General features: G+C 33.9%; 2 protein-coding genes across 2 annotated transcripts; one reads left to right on the top strand and one right to left on the bottom strand.

Annotated features, from left to right (window-relative positions):
• The first annotated feature begins 2,413 nt into the window (after positions 1-2,413).
• On the top strand, positions 2,414-7,286 carry LOC138319013 (uncharacterized). The gene is made up of 3 exons (XM_069261891.1): positions 2,414-3,328; positions 5,825-5,971; positions 6,319-7,286. The coding sequence occupies exons 1-3, from the start codon at positions 2,929-2,931 to the stop codon at positions 6,690-6,692; spliced, it is 921 nt and encodes a 306-aa protein (XP_069117992.1). The 5' UTR covers positions 2,414-2,928; the 3' UTR covers positions 6,693-7,286.
• Positions 7,287-7,696: 410 nt separating this feature from the next.
• Positions 7,697-16,895, bottom strand: LOC138319014 (ras-related protein Rab-32B-like). The gene is made up of 9 exons (XM_069261892.1): positions 16,784-16,895; positions 15,866-15,898; positions 15,412-15,508; positions 14,553-14,609; positions 14,133-14,165; positions 10,968-10,995; positions 10,598-10,672; positions 9,834-9,942; positions 7,697-9,402 (listed from the first exon to the last, which is right to left on the bottom strand). The coding sequence occupies exons 1-9, from the start codon at positions 16,854-16,856 to the stop codon at positions 9,227-9,229; spliced, it is 681 nt and encodes a 226-aa protein (XP_069117993.1). The 5' UTR covers positions 16,857-16,895; the 3' UTR covers positions 7,697-9,226.
• Between the last annotated feature and the right edge of the window lie 69 nt (positions 16,896-16,964).

The following is a 16,964-nucleotide window of genomic DNA, read 5'->3' as shown; positions in this document are numbered from 1 at the left end:
TAATTAAATACGATGAGTTAAAAAGCGTAATGGCCTTTAAGTTATAGCGGAACCCACTTATCCATAAAGTGTGGCACGTCAAACGCTATACAATATGTTTTCTCCTTCATTTGTCAATTAATGTATACACAAAAAAGGTATGATTCCCTCATAAATTCAGAACTTAAGTAATGCTAGATAATATTCTGGACCAAAGTAACTTATAAATCAATAAAACGTCCTACTTGGAAACAGTTCACCACATTATGTATTAGTACTGTAACACCAATTGGTTATCGTTTCGATTTTTGTTAGGATGAAAATAACCAATTAATTACAGGGTTAAATACCGAAGACTTCGAACTTGTTATGGTAATTTTTAATGACGATAACATTAAAATACTGTACATTACACCCGGTCATTGTATATAAGTTATAAGCGATATTCCACGACGGTATTACAGAATGCACAATAACCTGACCGATATATTGGTCCCAGACAACCATTGAGTGTGGAATTATATATCGTATACCAAGACCAACATATAACAAACGTTTACCCCTCCTTTGATGTTTCTATTTACAAATACTTTTTTTGAGCATAAATCTCGGTTTTAGGAAGTATGCATACTACGATCGTATCTAATCTATAAGTATTTTATTGAATATATATATATTAATTACGTTTGGACGTATAGGCCAGCATATTTTATTTCTACTTTGAATGAACAAAAAACCACTTTTTGGGGGGTCAATCTACCAATAATATCATATTATGATAAGTTCCCTCAAGAAAATTTTTACTTCCTTGAAATACAGTAATTAACTCAACGAACCATTATTGTAATAATGAATGACGTCATTCTGAATTTAAGCACATTCATCAAAAATAGGCTAAACATACTACCATCAACAGAGCAATGTTTATCTTTTAATACTGTATACTACAGATCATTTGTTAATTTAAAAGGACTGTGTACTCGTTGTTATATAAGAAATTACTCTGTGACTTACAGAGCATAACAGCACAATACCTGCCTAATAACAGACATAGGTCATTGATGTTGACAACAAGACCTGGGTAAGATCATTACAGTCAATCTGAAAGAACTGTAGTGTGTCCCTACCGATGTTCGGATGGCAGCTTCGACACCTTTGAGAAGACTTCAATAGCTATGAATATGATATTTTCAGACACGACAAGTAATTATACGTATTTATTTACGCGTTGTATGCCCAACATTAGATTTTTTCTTCGTCCTTATATTGAGCATTCCTATTTTTTATAAATAGAGCAAGTAATTTGTACGCGAAAGTGAGATGGCATACCACAGTTTAATTACTAATATAACCTTAGAGAAAAATTAAAACGACTCTCATGTTACTCAATTATTACAACAAGCAAACACATAACGATCTATCAGGGTCCGTCTGTATAGTCCGGCTAACAAATTGAGTGCAAAGAACCTGACCAATTGAACTTTGGTCCAGTTAAGTTGACCTGACGTCATGATAAGTATTGCAGTGGATATGTTACACTCCCATTCACCAACAATATACTGCAATATCTGTCATAGTCCATTTGAAATGTGTATATCATAATGTAAAGTCAGTTTTGACCCCCACTCACAGTGGAAGTGATTTGTTGACGAGATTTGGTCTGGTATGACAAACTTGTCAAAAGTTCCTTGTACAGGTAGGCAATCAAGAAGCTATATGTTATCTATACTCCATGGTAAAGTGATATAGGGCTGGGATCTTAAGGCCCTCGGGATTTAAACAACAAACTTAGGCCCCATATACCTATTTATGTGCATGTTGTGGCAATGAAAATATTAAAAAGAGATGCTACATTCATAGGAAAAATGACATGAAAAAATTAGCATTTTCTGTGTGAATATCCAAAAGATTTTATGAAGGAAGCATTGATTTCTCTTCAGTTTGAATACACTTTCCACTAGCGACCTAGCTACGACACACGATACATCTATTTAACTCTGTTAGCTGAGAATTCACACGTTATTTGTGATAATATTTCTATACACTAATTAAATGAGCATTAAAATGCAATATCTATGATAGGTATGAAGAATGATCTTGGGTACATGGATTATTAAATATGTGTAAAGCACCACACAGTAGACAGACATATTAGTAGTAATTAAAATGATCGTACCGCACACTAGCCGGGGGGTGTGGGCGTACAAAAGTAGGGGTCATTTTCAATCACTTAATTAGTTTAAAAGAGTAAATTTATCATATTTAACGGACAAAACCCAGGTAATAAAACAAGCATAACTGTCATAGCTTTCCTTTCACCAAGCTCTGTTCCTGCCACTTTTGAATAGATCCATATAAATAGTGCGTTTTATCATACGTGTTGATTGTGTTTATAAAATTAGGGCTTAGAACCTTTCAAATGGGAACAACTTGTTACTTGTCAGCGTGCAGTAGTCAAGTGTCGCACCACTCGGCGTGTTTGTATACAGCAAAATCTTTTCTTTCGGTGTGTAACTTTCCATTCACTACTAGTCGTCATATCGCCTCACTGATATACCGTTAAAGGCAGTGAATGTTATCTTATAAAACCTCGCTCACAAAACTAATATACAGTGTGATAAATTAACGGGAAATGACAACATTCAGGCCGGGAGTTTGAATAATCTAACGTATACAATTCTAATCAGCTATGTACTACCACATGGGTGTAGTACAGGTATATGCTACAGGTATGCTACAGGTACTGTTGACGTTTGATTCGCTGTCAATCTAACAATCGTCAAATCGCTACTGGTTATACCATCTAACGTTGAGATAGCTGTAAGTGTTAAAGGTTTATCTTGAGTCTATGGGAGCCTAATACCACCAGGCCGCTACAGACTTAAGTAGCGGGACAGATAACATTAAAACGATGGAATGGTCATTAAAAGCTGTATTTAGCTTTGATGTATGTTAACATACAGATTTATTGCTGTTCGTATCAACAAACATGCATGCTATAAGGAACCAACCACGAGTTTAAATCAATGTAGAATGGGACATGTAAAATGTGTACCTTATATATTCCCTAAAGGACATTTTAAAGTGATCAGAACATTATATTTAAGGTGCATAATTTTGGTGATCATAGTTAACCATGGTATGGGATGTACTAAAGAACACCTAAAACTTGTGCCAGGTACCACGTTGTTGGTTGTTGGGTTTGTTCTAATTGTTGTCGGACTAGCATCCGCTCACTGGTGCCATTCAGCGGACACATTTGTTAATATTGGTCTGTGGGAGATATGTTTCCTCGTGAAAGTGTCGGAAGTTCAATGTTTCGAGTTCCGTGAGCGGGATTACACTCCAAGTAAGTATGATATAAAACAGAACGATATCGAGAGTTGAATTTTGTTGGTTATTCTGAAAAAAATTGTCGGACAATAGGCAGCATGCTCCGATTTAATGTATAATGTTCCTGAATGACATTTGGTTGCTGTATATCATACCATATGTTTACGTGTTATAGTAACGATTCCTGAAAGGTAGAGTTGTGGTACAATGAACCTTGTACTTGTTGGTCCTTTACTTAGCATATCAAAGTTGACAGCCTGTTCTTGCTTTGATATTCACACCAAAAGATGAGAACATCTTGCCACGTCAACGGTTGAGGTATTATAGTTGTATACATGGAACTCAGTACATGTTAAAATATTAGTAGTAATAATCAATTAAATAGTAAATACAGTTTTGTTAAAATCATTTTCTGAATAGAAGATGTTTGTTACATGCGGCTTCCATTTGCAGTGTTTGAAAATTAGATAATTTCCTCAGCTTGATAACTGATCAGCATAAACAATTTTAAAAGTTTAACTATCTGTATTTCATTATAATTATACAAGGGGCCGTTGCGGTGTGACGGCGGTCGAGCGATTTATGTACATCGACACATAAACACCTCAATGTCGTGAACTCGAAACCCATATGGTGACATTACAGATACTGACCTTGGGTTGATAGGTGTTCTCGTGGCACTCCGGTTTTCCTACAAATATTTAGGATGACACATCCACAAAGAACTTAGGAGGAAGTAAAACAAACAAACCTAAGCCCGTTGTCCTCGTGACACTTTTTTTAATTATATACCGGTAGATGGTATATTATTAAATATTTGGAGAAGGGTATCCCACGGAAGTAACTGTTCTGTTCTCTTATAATTGATCATCTGGTTAAATGTCCTATTAAAACATAAGTTCATTCAAGTACGGCATTTGCTGTATGCAATATATTATTTATGTAAATGTTTATATGTTTTGAAATGCTGTGGTATTTTGTGTTTCTTCCTTGTTGTTCTGTATTTGCATATTACAGAGTTATCTGTCCTTGTGGGTAGGTATTGGTTGTGACGTCATTGAGCTCACAAAATAATAATTAATTTTTATTTGTTTTCATACTATATCCGACTTTCTGATTGGCAGATCTTTTTTCTTCATATAATATAAAGAAAAAATCCGAGAATGGCGCGAAAATCCGACGTTATCATGACGTCACAATAGAGACGTCGACGTTGCGTATTGATTTGTAAAAAATAATCTATTGGAAAATCAATGGAATCGTACGTTTAAACGTATTTTATAAATTATCATGTAGTCTGAAATATTTATTATAAGCATTGATGTAACATTTTTTTAACTTCATCTGGTTAGATTTTGTTTGCAAACTTTTGTGAGAATCCGCCACGCGGATTCTCAAAGCTTGCAAACAAAATTTCTTTCATAACCCGATGAAGTTAAAAAGTAGTGACACCAATGCTTAAATGACCTCACAATGGATACCTACTCGCAAGGGAGCTTGCTCTGTAATATGCAAAGACGGAATAGTGGAAATCTAGATTTTTAGATTTAGAAAAATATACATATCGCTATCCCACTGAAGCATGCCGCCAAAGACACCGTACAGCACTTGCCATCGTGTCACACTATACTGACAGCGGATAAGTCAGGCGTTCAACTGCCTTTATGAAGAGTGCTAAATAGGAAAATATAATTTCACATTTAAAGAACATGGTAAAGCACCCAAGAGTCTAACAGGAAGGCAGTGTAAAAAAGATAGTAAGAAACGAAAGCCAGATAGGAAGAAAATATAAAATCCTAAATTGAATCGCCTTTTACGATTCCAAAGCCCTACCTTTATTGCAAGTATAGTGAGAAATCAGCTGATTTTTTAGAAATAAAATCATTTTATCATAATTAATTTATTCACAGAAAAGCACAATATTTGTTGTTAAATTCATTGTTTAAAACAACAATAAAGTCGTGTACTGGACACATGACTTGGCTAACTATCGCAGTCACGATCCAGAACCGTTTGTGGAAGCTTTTATCGGCAATCTACAATACAAAAACTGTACCCAGATAACATACTGTACCGACTGTACATAAAACATAATAGTATATCATGTGATCAGCAACACTTGTTATGTTATTGTTTTGCTTGTGTGGATAAAAACACAGTATATTTTCCCTCAAACAAAAAGTGCCTTATTTAATTGTTAATGTTTTTATTTATGTTAATGTTAAATATTCTTCCAATGCCTACGCTCCAGTGCAAATACAAAATGGAAGGTGATGGACATTGATAATAATAGAAAACAAATAATAGACAAAGTGGGCACATTCACTATCCAGACACCGCACGTCATAAAATGCATTTGCCGTCATGGTGATAAATATGTTATTGGTATCTGAATAGCATTGAATGTACATTGAACAAAACCATATTCTATAAACATATTTTAAAAAAGAAATAGTTTAGTACTCGGAAAATCAGAAGTCTACTTTCTATTACGGTGTATTGTATTTTTCAGTTATAATATTCATTACCAGTGCATTATGTGTCATCGCTGCAATATTTGACTTTGTTGCGGTACTATGGGGTATAGCAGCCATTTTCCAGAAGAAAAGACGTGCATTCCGATGGACACAGAAGGCGGGCATTATGGCGGCCCTAGCGGGTAATAATGAGTTTTTATAACACGCTCGGAATGGTATACAAAATGGCGTTAAATGTCTATCTAAGAACAGGAAAACCAAATAAAAAAACTGATGTTTTAATATCTTAACTAAATTTAAGACTGTGCACACGTTTACATTTTGTTTCTGAATTGTTTTTGTAATTGAAAGCAAAATATGTTGGAGATCTTATATACAGATTAATATTCAACGACATTGCGATAATGTCGAGTACGATGATAAGAAGCATAAATACTAGCATAAAAATTCTTTTATGAATAAACAAGTCGAGGTTAAATCCATTATCGGATTATTAGATTGTAAAAAAAATAATTTTTTTCTCTTACAGACGTGCTCTTGGTCATTGCTGTGTGTCTGTATGCCGCTTCGTATAAAACAATTCAGTACCAAAAGATCCCACGATGGTCAACTGATACCGTGGTCAGTCTGGCTTGGTCATTTTATGTCACCTGTGGGGCAGCAGCGATCCTTCTTCTGGGGGCAACATACAGCATCGCCATGGCACTTCAGTCTTCCTCTGTCTCCACTGTGCACGTGACGCCGATGACAGCACACAGTCCGTCGCCATTAATGCACCCGCCGCCGAGCTCCCGAATCCCATCCCCGTTCAGACTACGCCCTCGTGCTCCCTCGCCTCTGCCATTCTCACGTGCGGCCTTTCAGACCCCACGGATGAACCATTCACCAATATTACCTTCTTGATTCGTGTGTGTGACAGAGATTATTTTGTCAGTGCCAAATCTTGCCAGATGTAATACCATGATGTGTGAGATGATGGAACTACACGTCTACTCCACTCTTCCAAAAATCAACAGTTGCAAGAGATGTTCATGTATGCCAAAGACTTTTTTCAAATGTTTGCTACATATTTATTATTTAAAATTTAATGATATTTACACTGTGTTGAAATGACAGTCTATGTGCATTATTATGACGCTTATTTCAAACGCAGGACTTCTGATCATATCAACGTTCCTGAACATTAAAAGAGAAGTGTTCTTGTCAAATGTCGGATTGTGGTGTACACATCGTCACATCAGTGACATTCTCGGTAAAGGTATAACGTGTTGATATTTACTACATGTGTCGACATTAACGAAGGACATAAACTGGTGAGCGAAATTGCGATTTTGTTAAGAATCCTTGACGAACGTGGTTTTCCAAGATTTATACTAGAATGTAAGGCTCTTACAGATTCGTTTAATTTTCCTGATGAAGTATCTCAGATTGTTACAGAAAACTCACCATAAACCTTCCGTTGTCTGTTTAATAAACGCTTATTTTACAGGCCTTAAAGCTTCTCCTGTCTCTATCCTAGATAAAAAGATGACAATCAGTACCTATTGGCACCTATAAACTACATCACCATGATTTACACTTCTTATGTTTAGTATATATTTGGGGTAAGCAAAGATATTCGACTGGCAAACCCCTACTCTGAATCAAGAGGATAGTTTTTACAATATGCGCTAAATCACGTCGTTTATTTCTAAAAGTGACGTCATTCCCATATACACTTTTCTTGATGACCAATAAATATTAACAAGAATAGATGAATTTATAATATAATAATTCATCCGTAGTAAATATAATAAATGATAATTTGTACAAAGAGTATAAATACTTTAATTAAAAAAACTTTCAAAATATCAATCGCACAGTGGCAAAACGAAAGCGCATCTACAACAATAAATACAAGTCATATCAATTTTATCTGGACTTTTATTATCAGATTATAATCATACCATAACAAAAGTAAAAGATAAGTAAAAACCGTTGATCACAGTAGAATATTTAATACATCCCTAACAGCCACTTCCAAAGTCTCAAATGAGTATCTTCCTTTTAATTATCCTGATAATACTTATGAAAAGTTTCACAAACTGTAAAAGTGAATACGTATCAAAATTTAAAAAAATGATGAAGTGGGCTTGAAATATTGATAACAAAATGTCGCTATACTTTTATATAATGGTTTTACTAACTCGTAGTTCAGGAGCAGGTCTGAAAAAAGTCTGGTTGAAAAAGGTCTGGGACAACAGCAACTACCAACATCTTGACTCCAATAATAAATAATTGCATATTAACAAATGATATGGAATAATTAACGTCAAGTAAAATTTTAATGCTTACTAACAATATAATATTAAAATCCCTATCAGTAGTAATATATAACAAATTACCCGATCGTACTATTGTACAAGTATAATTATAAACATTTCCTCAACTCACAGCCGCATTATTTTGATATTTATTTTGGTTGATTTAATTTCTGTTTCAGCAGACTTGTATCCTTCATTCTTTCGCAGTCATTCCAACAGAACAATACAATTAATAACAAAAAATAACCGTTTTCAATTATTTATATTATAAATACTTTGAACTAATCATAAATGTGATTAAACTATTTGTAATAACAATAAATGGTTTAAACTCATCTAACATGCATACATGTATAATTGTTCTCATAAACTCACAGCTCAGTTCATGTCCTATTATATAAAATTACTATGTTCATATCACTATGAACCATACCGTTCATAAGTGGCGCGTCGTACGTTAATTGAGGTTCGAGTTCAGTTTGATTGGAAGTTGACCGAACCATATACCGAGGTTCAATTCATTAATACTTAGTATATTTGCTGCAATGGTTCAACAGCTAACCCACGACCATGTTTCGTAGACGTGATATGCGATGAAGAGTTAATTAGCACTTTTGATCGAGACTGAATTACATCAAAATGGAACTAGGAATCTAGAATAACAACATACCATAGACAAAAATATAATTTAAAAGAACGTTGCACTGTATGCAAGAAAAGGATACCAATAACAATAGCAGTATTGTCATTACAAAACTAGAAACCGAGATCAAAGCTATATCATTGTCGTGCATACTTTGCAGCTGAAAACCGTATCTGCAAAATAAGAAAGCTTGCTTCAAAAGCATTTAATATATATGATGTTTCCTTTTCTGCAGAAAATGCAACCTCTCTTTTATGTATCTTAACACCTTACGAAGAAAACAAATAAATGTGCATTGATGCATTTATCAACAGCAGTATTCTCAGGGACTAAATATTTTGAACAGGTTCATTTTCTTTTGATTTTCCTCTTGAACACCATCATGAGGATATCACAATATAAATACCACTGTAGCTATCATTTTCATACTCTACTGATTTTAGGATACGACCGTTGTTTCCCAAAATCAAGTTCTCTAATCCACATTTGTATCAACTACAACATCCATCTTGCTTTTTGGTTCTTTTGTTATAACTCTCCTCCGTCTCGAATGAATCATCATAATGGGAGGTATTGTTTTCTGGAGACAGGCTTATGTGCTCCGTCGGTTGCTGACTTTCGGTGGGAAGCTCTAGGATATGTTTTATGAGGAACTTAATGGCCTCACCTACAAATATACACAACAGTTTGACAACATTTGTGGCAATACATCACTAAAACAACAGGGAATAGACGCTCAATATTCAATATTTCAACCAGATTCTAATATTTTTGTTTACTAAGGCTCAGTCCTGAAATGCTGACTCATCCACAAGTTCTTTGGTTGATGGCATCTTAACATCTGAGGACAGTTGCTGATGCATTGTTACACAGTAACTGCACGAAGCACGGTCCGGTATATTTCGGGTTAAGGTACCAGTAGATACAACCATCGGTTAGAAAACAAGATGATAAGGAAACCAGAACAAAATCTGTTGTCTTGATATCGCATATTAACACAATACCTTTCTCTAATTTCATTGCATGAAATACTCATGAATTACAACAGATTACACGGATGTTAAAGGCCATTATTGATGTTAGTTAAACATAACTTACTGATATTAGTGTCGCTCTTGGCCGAGGTAGGGAACCAGCCTATAAACTGGTGTTCTTTACAGAACTTATCTATCTTGTTAGTGTCAGGGTCCACCCCTTCAAGGTCACACTGAAATCAACAAGGGGACATGTCGGTAGGTCACACTTCAATCCGATGCCAGGACTATTTCTTATCAGTATTTCTCTCCATAAACGTTACAAAAACAACGTATCAATGCTCAAACTCCAGGAAATGTGGAATATCAAACAAACAAGAATATTTCCGGCGAGTTTTAAAAAAAAAGACATGAACATACGGATATATCTCAAAAGTTAAAAGAAAAAATATCCTATCAGAATTTGTACGAAAGGAATTCACATTGAAAAGACCATTTAATACACATGTAAATTATGATTATATATATATAGAAAACAACAAAATCTTAATCTGAAAATGCAACTGGTAATATATCATAAAAATACAGTGTATATGTTTGATGTTATCATATTTATATCTCTTCACTCCAGAAAACAATTTTTGCATTGCATTGATAAGCATCTTTTCTTGTGTGTCGCACCGTTATTGAGTGATTCAAAACTCAATATTGCATCCTCCCCGTGACGTCATCAACCATATAAGGACAAATGGATGTTAATCAAACGGCATTAAAATCCGAAACATTTGTGCTATATAAAATTTAAAACAGGTTCACCGATGAAAACTCTTAGTCGAAATGAAAGAAAAAAAACGGATTTGAATTGACAGGCAAAAAAGATCTATCTACCTTGTTGGCTAGCAGTAAAACTGGCACTGGCTGTTCATTAGCTAACATCACTTTGGAGTTGACATCGTTTAGCCACTGCAATGCAAGTATATCTAAATATAGTTATCTATGTTATACTTCCACAAGTTACACAGGATGAAATATAACTTGGAAGTGATGCATCCATTATTCATTTCAGTCACGTTTGTAAAACTAAACAAGATGTACATTTTGAAGCCAAAAACGCAACCTTTAAAATCGTTAAATATAAAGTGAACACATGTTTATCATATACAAATATACAATGATGGGACTGACGTGATTTTAGTCGCGCTGGATCAAGGGATGAATTGAAAACCGAATAAACTGAACATAAACGAAGAATAGTTACCTTCAGTACAGAATCAAATGTAGCAGGCCTGTGGAATACAACAGCAGAATAAAGTGGACGTCCTTATCGAAAACACCGATATATCTTCACAAAAAGAGTTACAACTCCAGATCTTATCGTTATGGTAGAAGGTACTATATATTCTTATCATCCTGTTCTGATCCTTTGCTCTTTTCAAAAATTAATTTCGTAATCATTTTAATCTTATGTATTTTGTATGAATAATCCACCTTCCCTATATTTAAACTTAAACGTTAATTTGATAATCCTAATTACACAATAAGTCGATGACATATCTATTATCTATATTCTATGAATAAGATTATAAGTAACACGACCATTCATTCTATACAAGGAGTTGTAATCAATAGAAACATCGTATCGGTAACTGGTACTCATTTGTGTTTTACTTATATCTTACCTGTGGATTATGAATAGGTTGTGAATAATTGTTTTATTAAATGTCTAGTTATAGTTGTGACGGGAGTGCGGTAGAATAACAGGAAAGACACTCATGCAACATTAGCAGTAAATCAATTTTTCCATTCGTTTGTCTTTGGTAGCCCTTTTTTCCAGTATTTATCAGTTACATGTATCTTGATCACGAAACACCACCTTATTACCAGAAATCGTTTTAAGAATGCTGGACTCTTATGGTCTTCAAGGTAGGTCAACTTATGTAGCCTTTCATCCAAACATGTTATTGACCAACTATTATGAATCTATGACTCTTTGCAAAATATTTTGTAACTGGATATTTTGAAAGCATCAACTTTGCTGCCAAAGACAAAGACGTTCAAACAATTCAACATGTAATAATTAAATGTATTACAGGTTAGTCTATAGGATCCACCTTTACATGGATGGTACTCTTTTGCTTTGTGTTAACAAATATTTGTTCTTGTGGCCTTCTCTAGTAATTAAATTGAAACTAAAACATGATTTTATAAACTTATATCACATGTCTGATAGCTTTATTACTAATACAATTATTTTTTATTGGAATGCAATAACACTTAACTATTATTAATAGGCCCCAACATAATCTTGTCAAAAAGACAAATGTGGACCAATTAATCACAGATCATAAGAATACACATGTACTCTATAAAAGCTGTAGTATTCTAAGATATAGTAGGGATGGGTACTAAGTCTTGAGAACTTTGTAGCCTGTCGAAATTGTACTCTGTTGATGTTTATATTAATTGCACTGTATACATTAAACTATATTCATATTGTTTGAAAATCTTAAAGATGCTACACTGCCGACAAATGGTATTTTTTCACCATCAAAAACACGAGCAGACGATTTAGTGTTTTTCTTCAGTTACAAAAGTTACTCACTTTACACCGTTACCACTATTGAAAAGTTTAAGCTTCTAATTTTACTTAAATTTAAAAATATGAAAAACAATTAATTGCATCCCAAACAAAAATTCTGTTGCACTATGACCTATATGGAATGAAGTAATGATTGTGCATACACCAAAAGCAAAACATATTATTTTTTGTCATTTTTATGTTAATTAGGCATATATATACACGATTAAACACAAATTATTGTTCAAATGATGAATATCACTTATGCTCTGTCGGCGGTGGACCATCTTTAAGATTAAAAACAAATAACAAGAGGCCCAAAAGGCATTGATGGTCACCTGAGTAATTATTTACCTTGGTATTGCAATGTATATAATGTCAGTCAGGACCACAATGAACATTTAATATCTAATTGCTATCCAATACAAGAGGCCCAGAGGGCCTGTATCGCTCACCTGGTTTGTAATTGGCTTGAATCCATGCAAAACTCTATGACTAGTAGCTATTTAAAAGGATTAACCTCTATTTCCCCTATTGGGCCCCGCCTCTCCCGCCCCCAGGGGGTCAGAGCCAAAATTTATACAAACTCTGTTCTTCTTCCCCAAAGGATGTTTCTGGCCAAATTTGGTTAAAATCCATGTAGAACTCTAGGACAAGTAGCGATTTATATCATTAACTTCTATTTCCCCTATTGGGCCCCGCCTCCTGCCCCTTCGGGCCAGGTGAACTAAAAATGGCTTGTGGACTAAATAAAGTTTACCATCTCCCCAGGACAGAGACATCCTGGGACCCCAGATTCATTTAAATTAATTTTGTTTGGAATGACCTTGTGAGTTTTCTATATGTGAAGGGAAATAAATTTTGTTATTTCTTAATTTGAGAAGAAGACTTTTGAAGTTTAAATGGTTACATAATGTAAAAGCTGTTTGTCCCTTTTTGGTCCTGCCCCTCAGACCCCTGGGTGTCACTTTGGGAAATTATTCTGACAACATTTGATTCAATTCCAATAACCAATTACTAAATAATGCTTAGAAATGTGTTTTCCCTATATAAACTATAATAAATTTGATCCCCCTCCCCAAGGGGAAATGCCAAACCCCAGGGTCATAAAATTCGCTACATTATTAAAGGACCTTAGAGCTTTCCAGCTATTAAGAGAATTTGATTCTACCATTTCTGAAATTTCAGAAGAAGGTGTGTGAAGTTTTAATCTATTTGACCCCTTTTGGTCCCACCCCTCAGGCCCCATAGGGGTCAGTCATGGAAAAATTGTTAAAAGGATTCGATGGCCATCTCATACTAATAATTATGACAACATTTGACTCATTTTGTAATTACAAATGACCAAATAATGCCCAAAAATGTGCTTTCCCTATTTCAACTAAAGTAAACTTGACCCCTCACCAGGGGGAAACGGGAGACCCCAATGTCATATAATTCACTATTTTTGTAAAGTATCTTAACACCTTTCCATCTATGAAGAGTGTTTGATTCTACCATTTCTGAAATTTCAGAAGAATATTTGTGAAATTTTAGCCTATTTGACCACTTTTTGTCCCACTCCTTAGGCCCTTGGGAAGCTGGGACAATATAATTCACAATTTGGTTGACCTTTTTGTTTGTCATGGAAGGATTTTTGCAAAATTTTAACAAAGGTAATGGTTTTGGAGAAGAAAATGTAAATTGTTTATTGCCAAACAAAGAGGGGCAGACAACGACGGACAAAAGGCCATCTGAATAGGTCACCTGAGGCTTAGGTGACCTAAAAAGATACAAAACTTAATGTAAGGTAGAAAACAAAATGTAAAAGGAAATACAACATTAATATAAAAGGTACAAACCTACCTTGACAAATCGAAGACGATGATTGCACCAATTCTGTAATGATGATAACACAATTTTTAATAAAGTCATTTGCTTATTTGCATGTGGGTACCTAACAATTAATGTCATTTCCACCTGTAATGTTAATACTAAATATAATAGGAATATTTTCTACATATATAAAGTAAATTATTTTTGTGTGGCAAAATTAATTGTTTTTCAATTAATCAAAATTTTGTAGTCACAGTACTATAAAAATTTATGTGATTTTCTTAATTGTTTATCATTTTGCATATCATTTTTTTTTTGCAACCAGTATGTTGGCCCTAACGAATTATGAATTAATTATTCATGCTTACATGTTTACATTATCAAATTTACAGTTTCCTCTGTAATTAAAAGAAAACAGTGTTACAATTTTAGACATAAAACTATACATACGCATATTTGTAGTAAACTCTTGTCATGTGTCCAAATCTTTCATGGCCCGCAATATCCCTGTAAAATAAAAAATGTTTCAATAGAAACGTATCAGTCTACAGATTGAAATAGCTAAGGTTTTAGATAACGGTCAAAATAAAATACTGGTAACAACCAACAACCATATATCCATATCATACTAGCTAGTGTTGTAGTGGAAAAGATCTTACACTTATGAAATTTTTCCTCAGATTTTTCCACGAACAGTTGCTACATGCTAATTGTCAAACAATTGTCGTCCAGTGTTGGGCACCAGAATTCATCATATCAAAATCAAAACACCAAATAGAAACAAAATCAGATAATAAAATCACTTGTCAGACGTCACCAAAAGAGGAAATAAAAAAAAACTAAACAAGTATGAGGAAAGTGTTAAACACATACATATACATGCATTAGTATGTTTGGATACACAAGAGTGATATATGTGAAACTGTTTTGTACCAGCAAGGTACCAGGAAGTGTAAAATGTTTTATAAAAGAAATGTAGCAATTTCCATGCATTGCAAAACATTGAATTGTGCTAAAACATGCCTTTGTGTACAATGTACCAAGCTTCACAGACACATTCCTTGGTCAGCAGCCTTGTATTGCCACATTTTGTATACTGAAATTGTTTATAAGCTGCTTATTAGAATCATTCACAAAATGAGTTATTTTGACTCTGGCTATTATGAATTATTTGACTTTCAATGGAAAAAACTGAGGGATCTAAAAATAAATGAATATACAATGTAATTAGTCCACAAGGTTAAATCAAAATTGAAAAGAACAGATCAAAGTCATAAGCTTTATGTGAAGGGAGATAACTCTTACCCACCACAGTTGCATGTTGACTTTTGTGTTTTCATCCCAAACCATAGATTTCAATGCAAAATCTACACCAATTGTTAGTTTGTAGTTTGGAGAAAATGTTCCTAAAATCAAGGAGAGAAACATATCTATATTTAAACTGATGTTTCTTGATTATAAATCTCTGCTTAAAAGTATACTTTGCTTCATTATCATATATATACCAGTGATTAGGTTTTCTTATAGACTTAAGCTTTTAAATATGCTACAGCAAAATAATGCATACAATTATGATCATTATACAGTGCTGATAGTGCTATGATTGACAAACAAATGAAGCAATGCATGCCTGTACAGCTAATATGTTAACTGGTGCATTGAAACAATATAATTATCATTGTACATGTATTATACTAAAAAACAATATTGTACAATATTGTACCCTACAACAGCCAATTAAAAGGATATGATTACAAACATACCTTCTGTGTATCTTCTAATGATGGAAGTTTTTCCTTGTAAAATAACAAAGAAGAATTACCAGCAATTATGTAAATCATATAGACTTATGCATAAGATGACAGACATCATAAATATAGTGAAAACCCTAATATTGTCTTGTTTAAAGAAGAATGCCATATACATATGCTTATATGTATAAAGCTGTTTCTTAATTCCTTTTAGCATGGATGCATATTAGGCTATTAGTTAGCATACACATATCATTTTTATTTGTTAATTATGGTACTGTGTAGTGTGTACACATGAAGTTTACATACTAGAGCAGATGCACTCTGGTACCATACTCAACAGATCAAAATCGAAAGTGTCTACCATGTATGCTGATATGACGAAAAATTTAAAGGAATTAACAATCATGCATGTTAATGTACATATGGAAACAGTTAATTATGTACATTTTTGTATGTAAGCATACAATTTTGCATGCTAATGCTATATATAGTGTATATATTTACATGTTAACATTCTATAAAACATGTATGTGACACACACGTATACAAATGAGTGTCTAGTCATACGTGTATAATCCACAGGTGAGATTTTATGATAATTTATCACAAAGATAATCAAGACTGAACAAAGTGTACCTGTGAAACAGACAAAACATTAAGATATGCCATGATATATCGGGCAAAGTAAACTCTTACAATGTAAGTGTACGTAACATCTGTCAGTGGCCACGATTGCACATCTTAAGTATCCTTACAAGTACAAACGCTATACAGTTAACATTTACCCTACAATGATGTGAATCCTACCGACATGAATCATAAACGAATTATGTACAATAAAATTCGTTTGTGTCATGTCAAGTTATCTATCACATCTTTGAAAGGAAAGTCTAATCGACAGATCGTGTCACGGGACAAACAACTTACCCACTCCAAATTCCCCAATCACCAATATTTTATACAGATGCTCCTGATTACTGCCAGGAGTTGACGCCGCCATCTTGAATTATCATGTGACAATAAGATCACGTGATCACTATATCGAAAATGAAAGTAGACTTTTAGTAAGCCACTCAATATGACTGTAACGTAGTGTATAATGGTGTTC

The sequence above is a fragment of the Argopecten irradians genome, chromosome 3, assembly GCF_041381155.1.
Source record: "Argopecten irradians isolate NY chromosome 3, Ai_NY, whole genome shotgun sequence".
Classification (NCBI taxonomy): Eukaryota; Metazoa; Mollusca; class Bivalvia; order Pectinida; family Pectinidae; genus Argopecten; species Argopecten irradians.
Note: the sequence above shows the minus strand (reverse complement) of the source record. Positions and strands in the feature narration are given on the sequence as shown.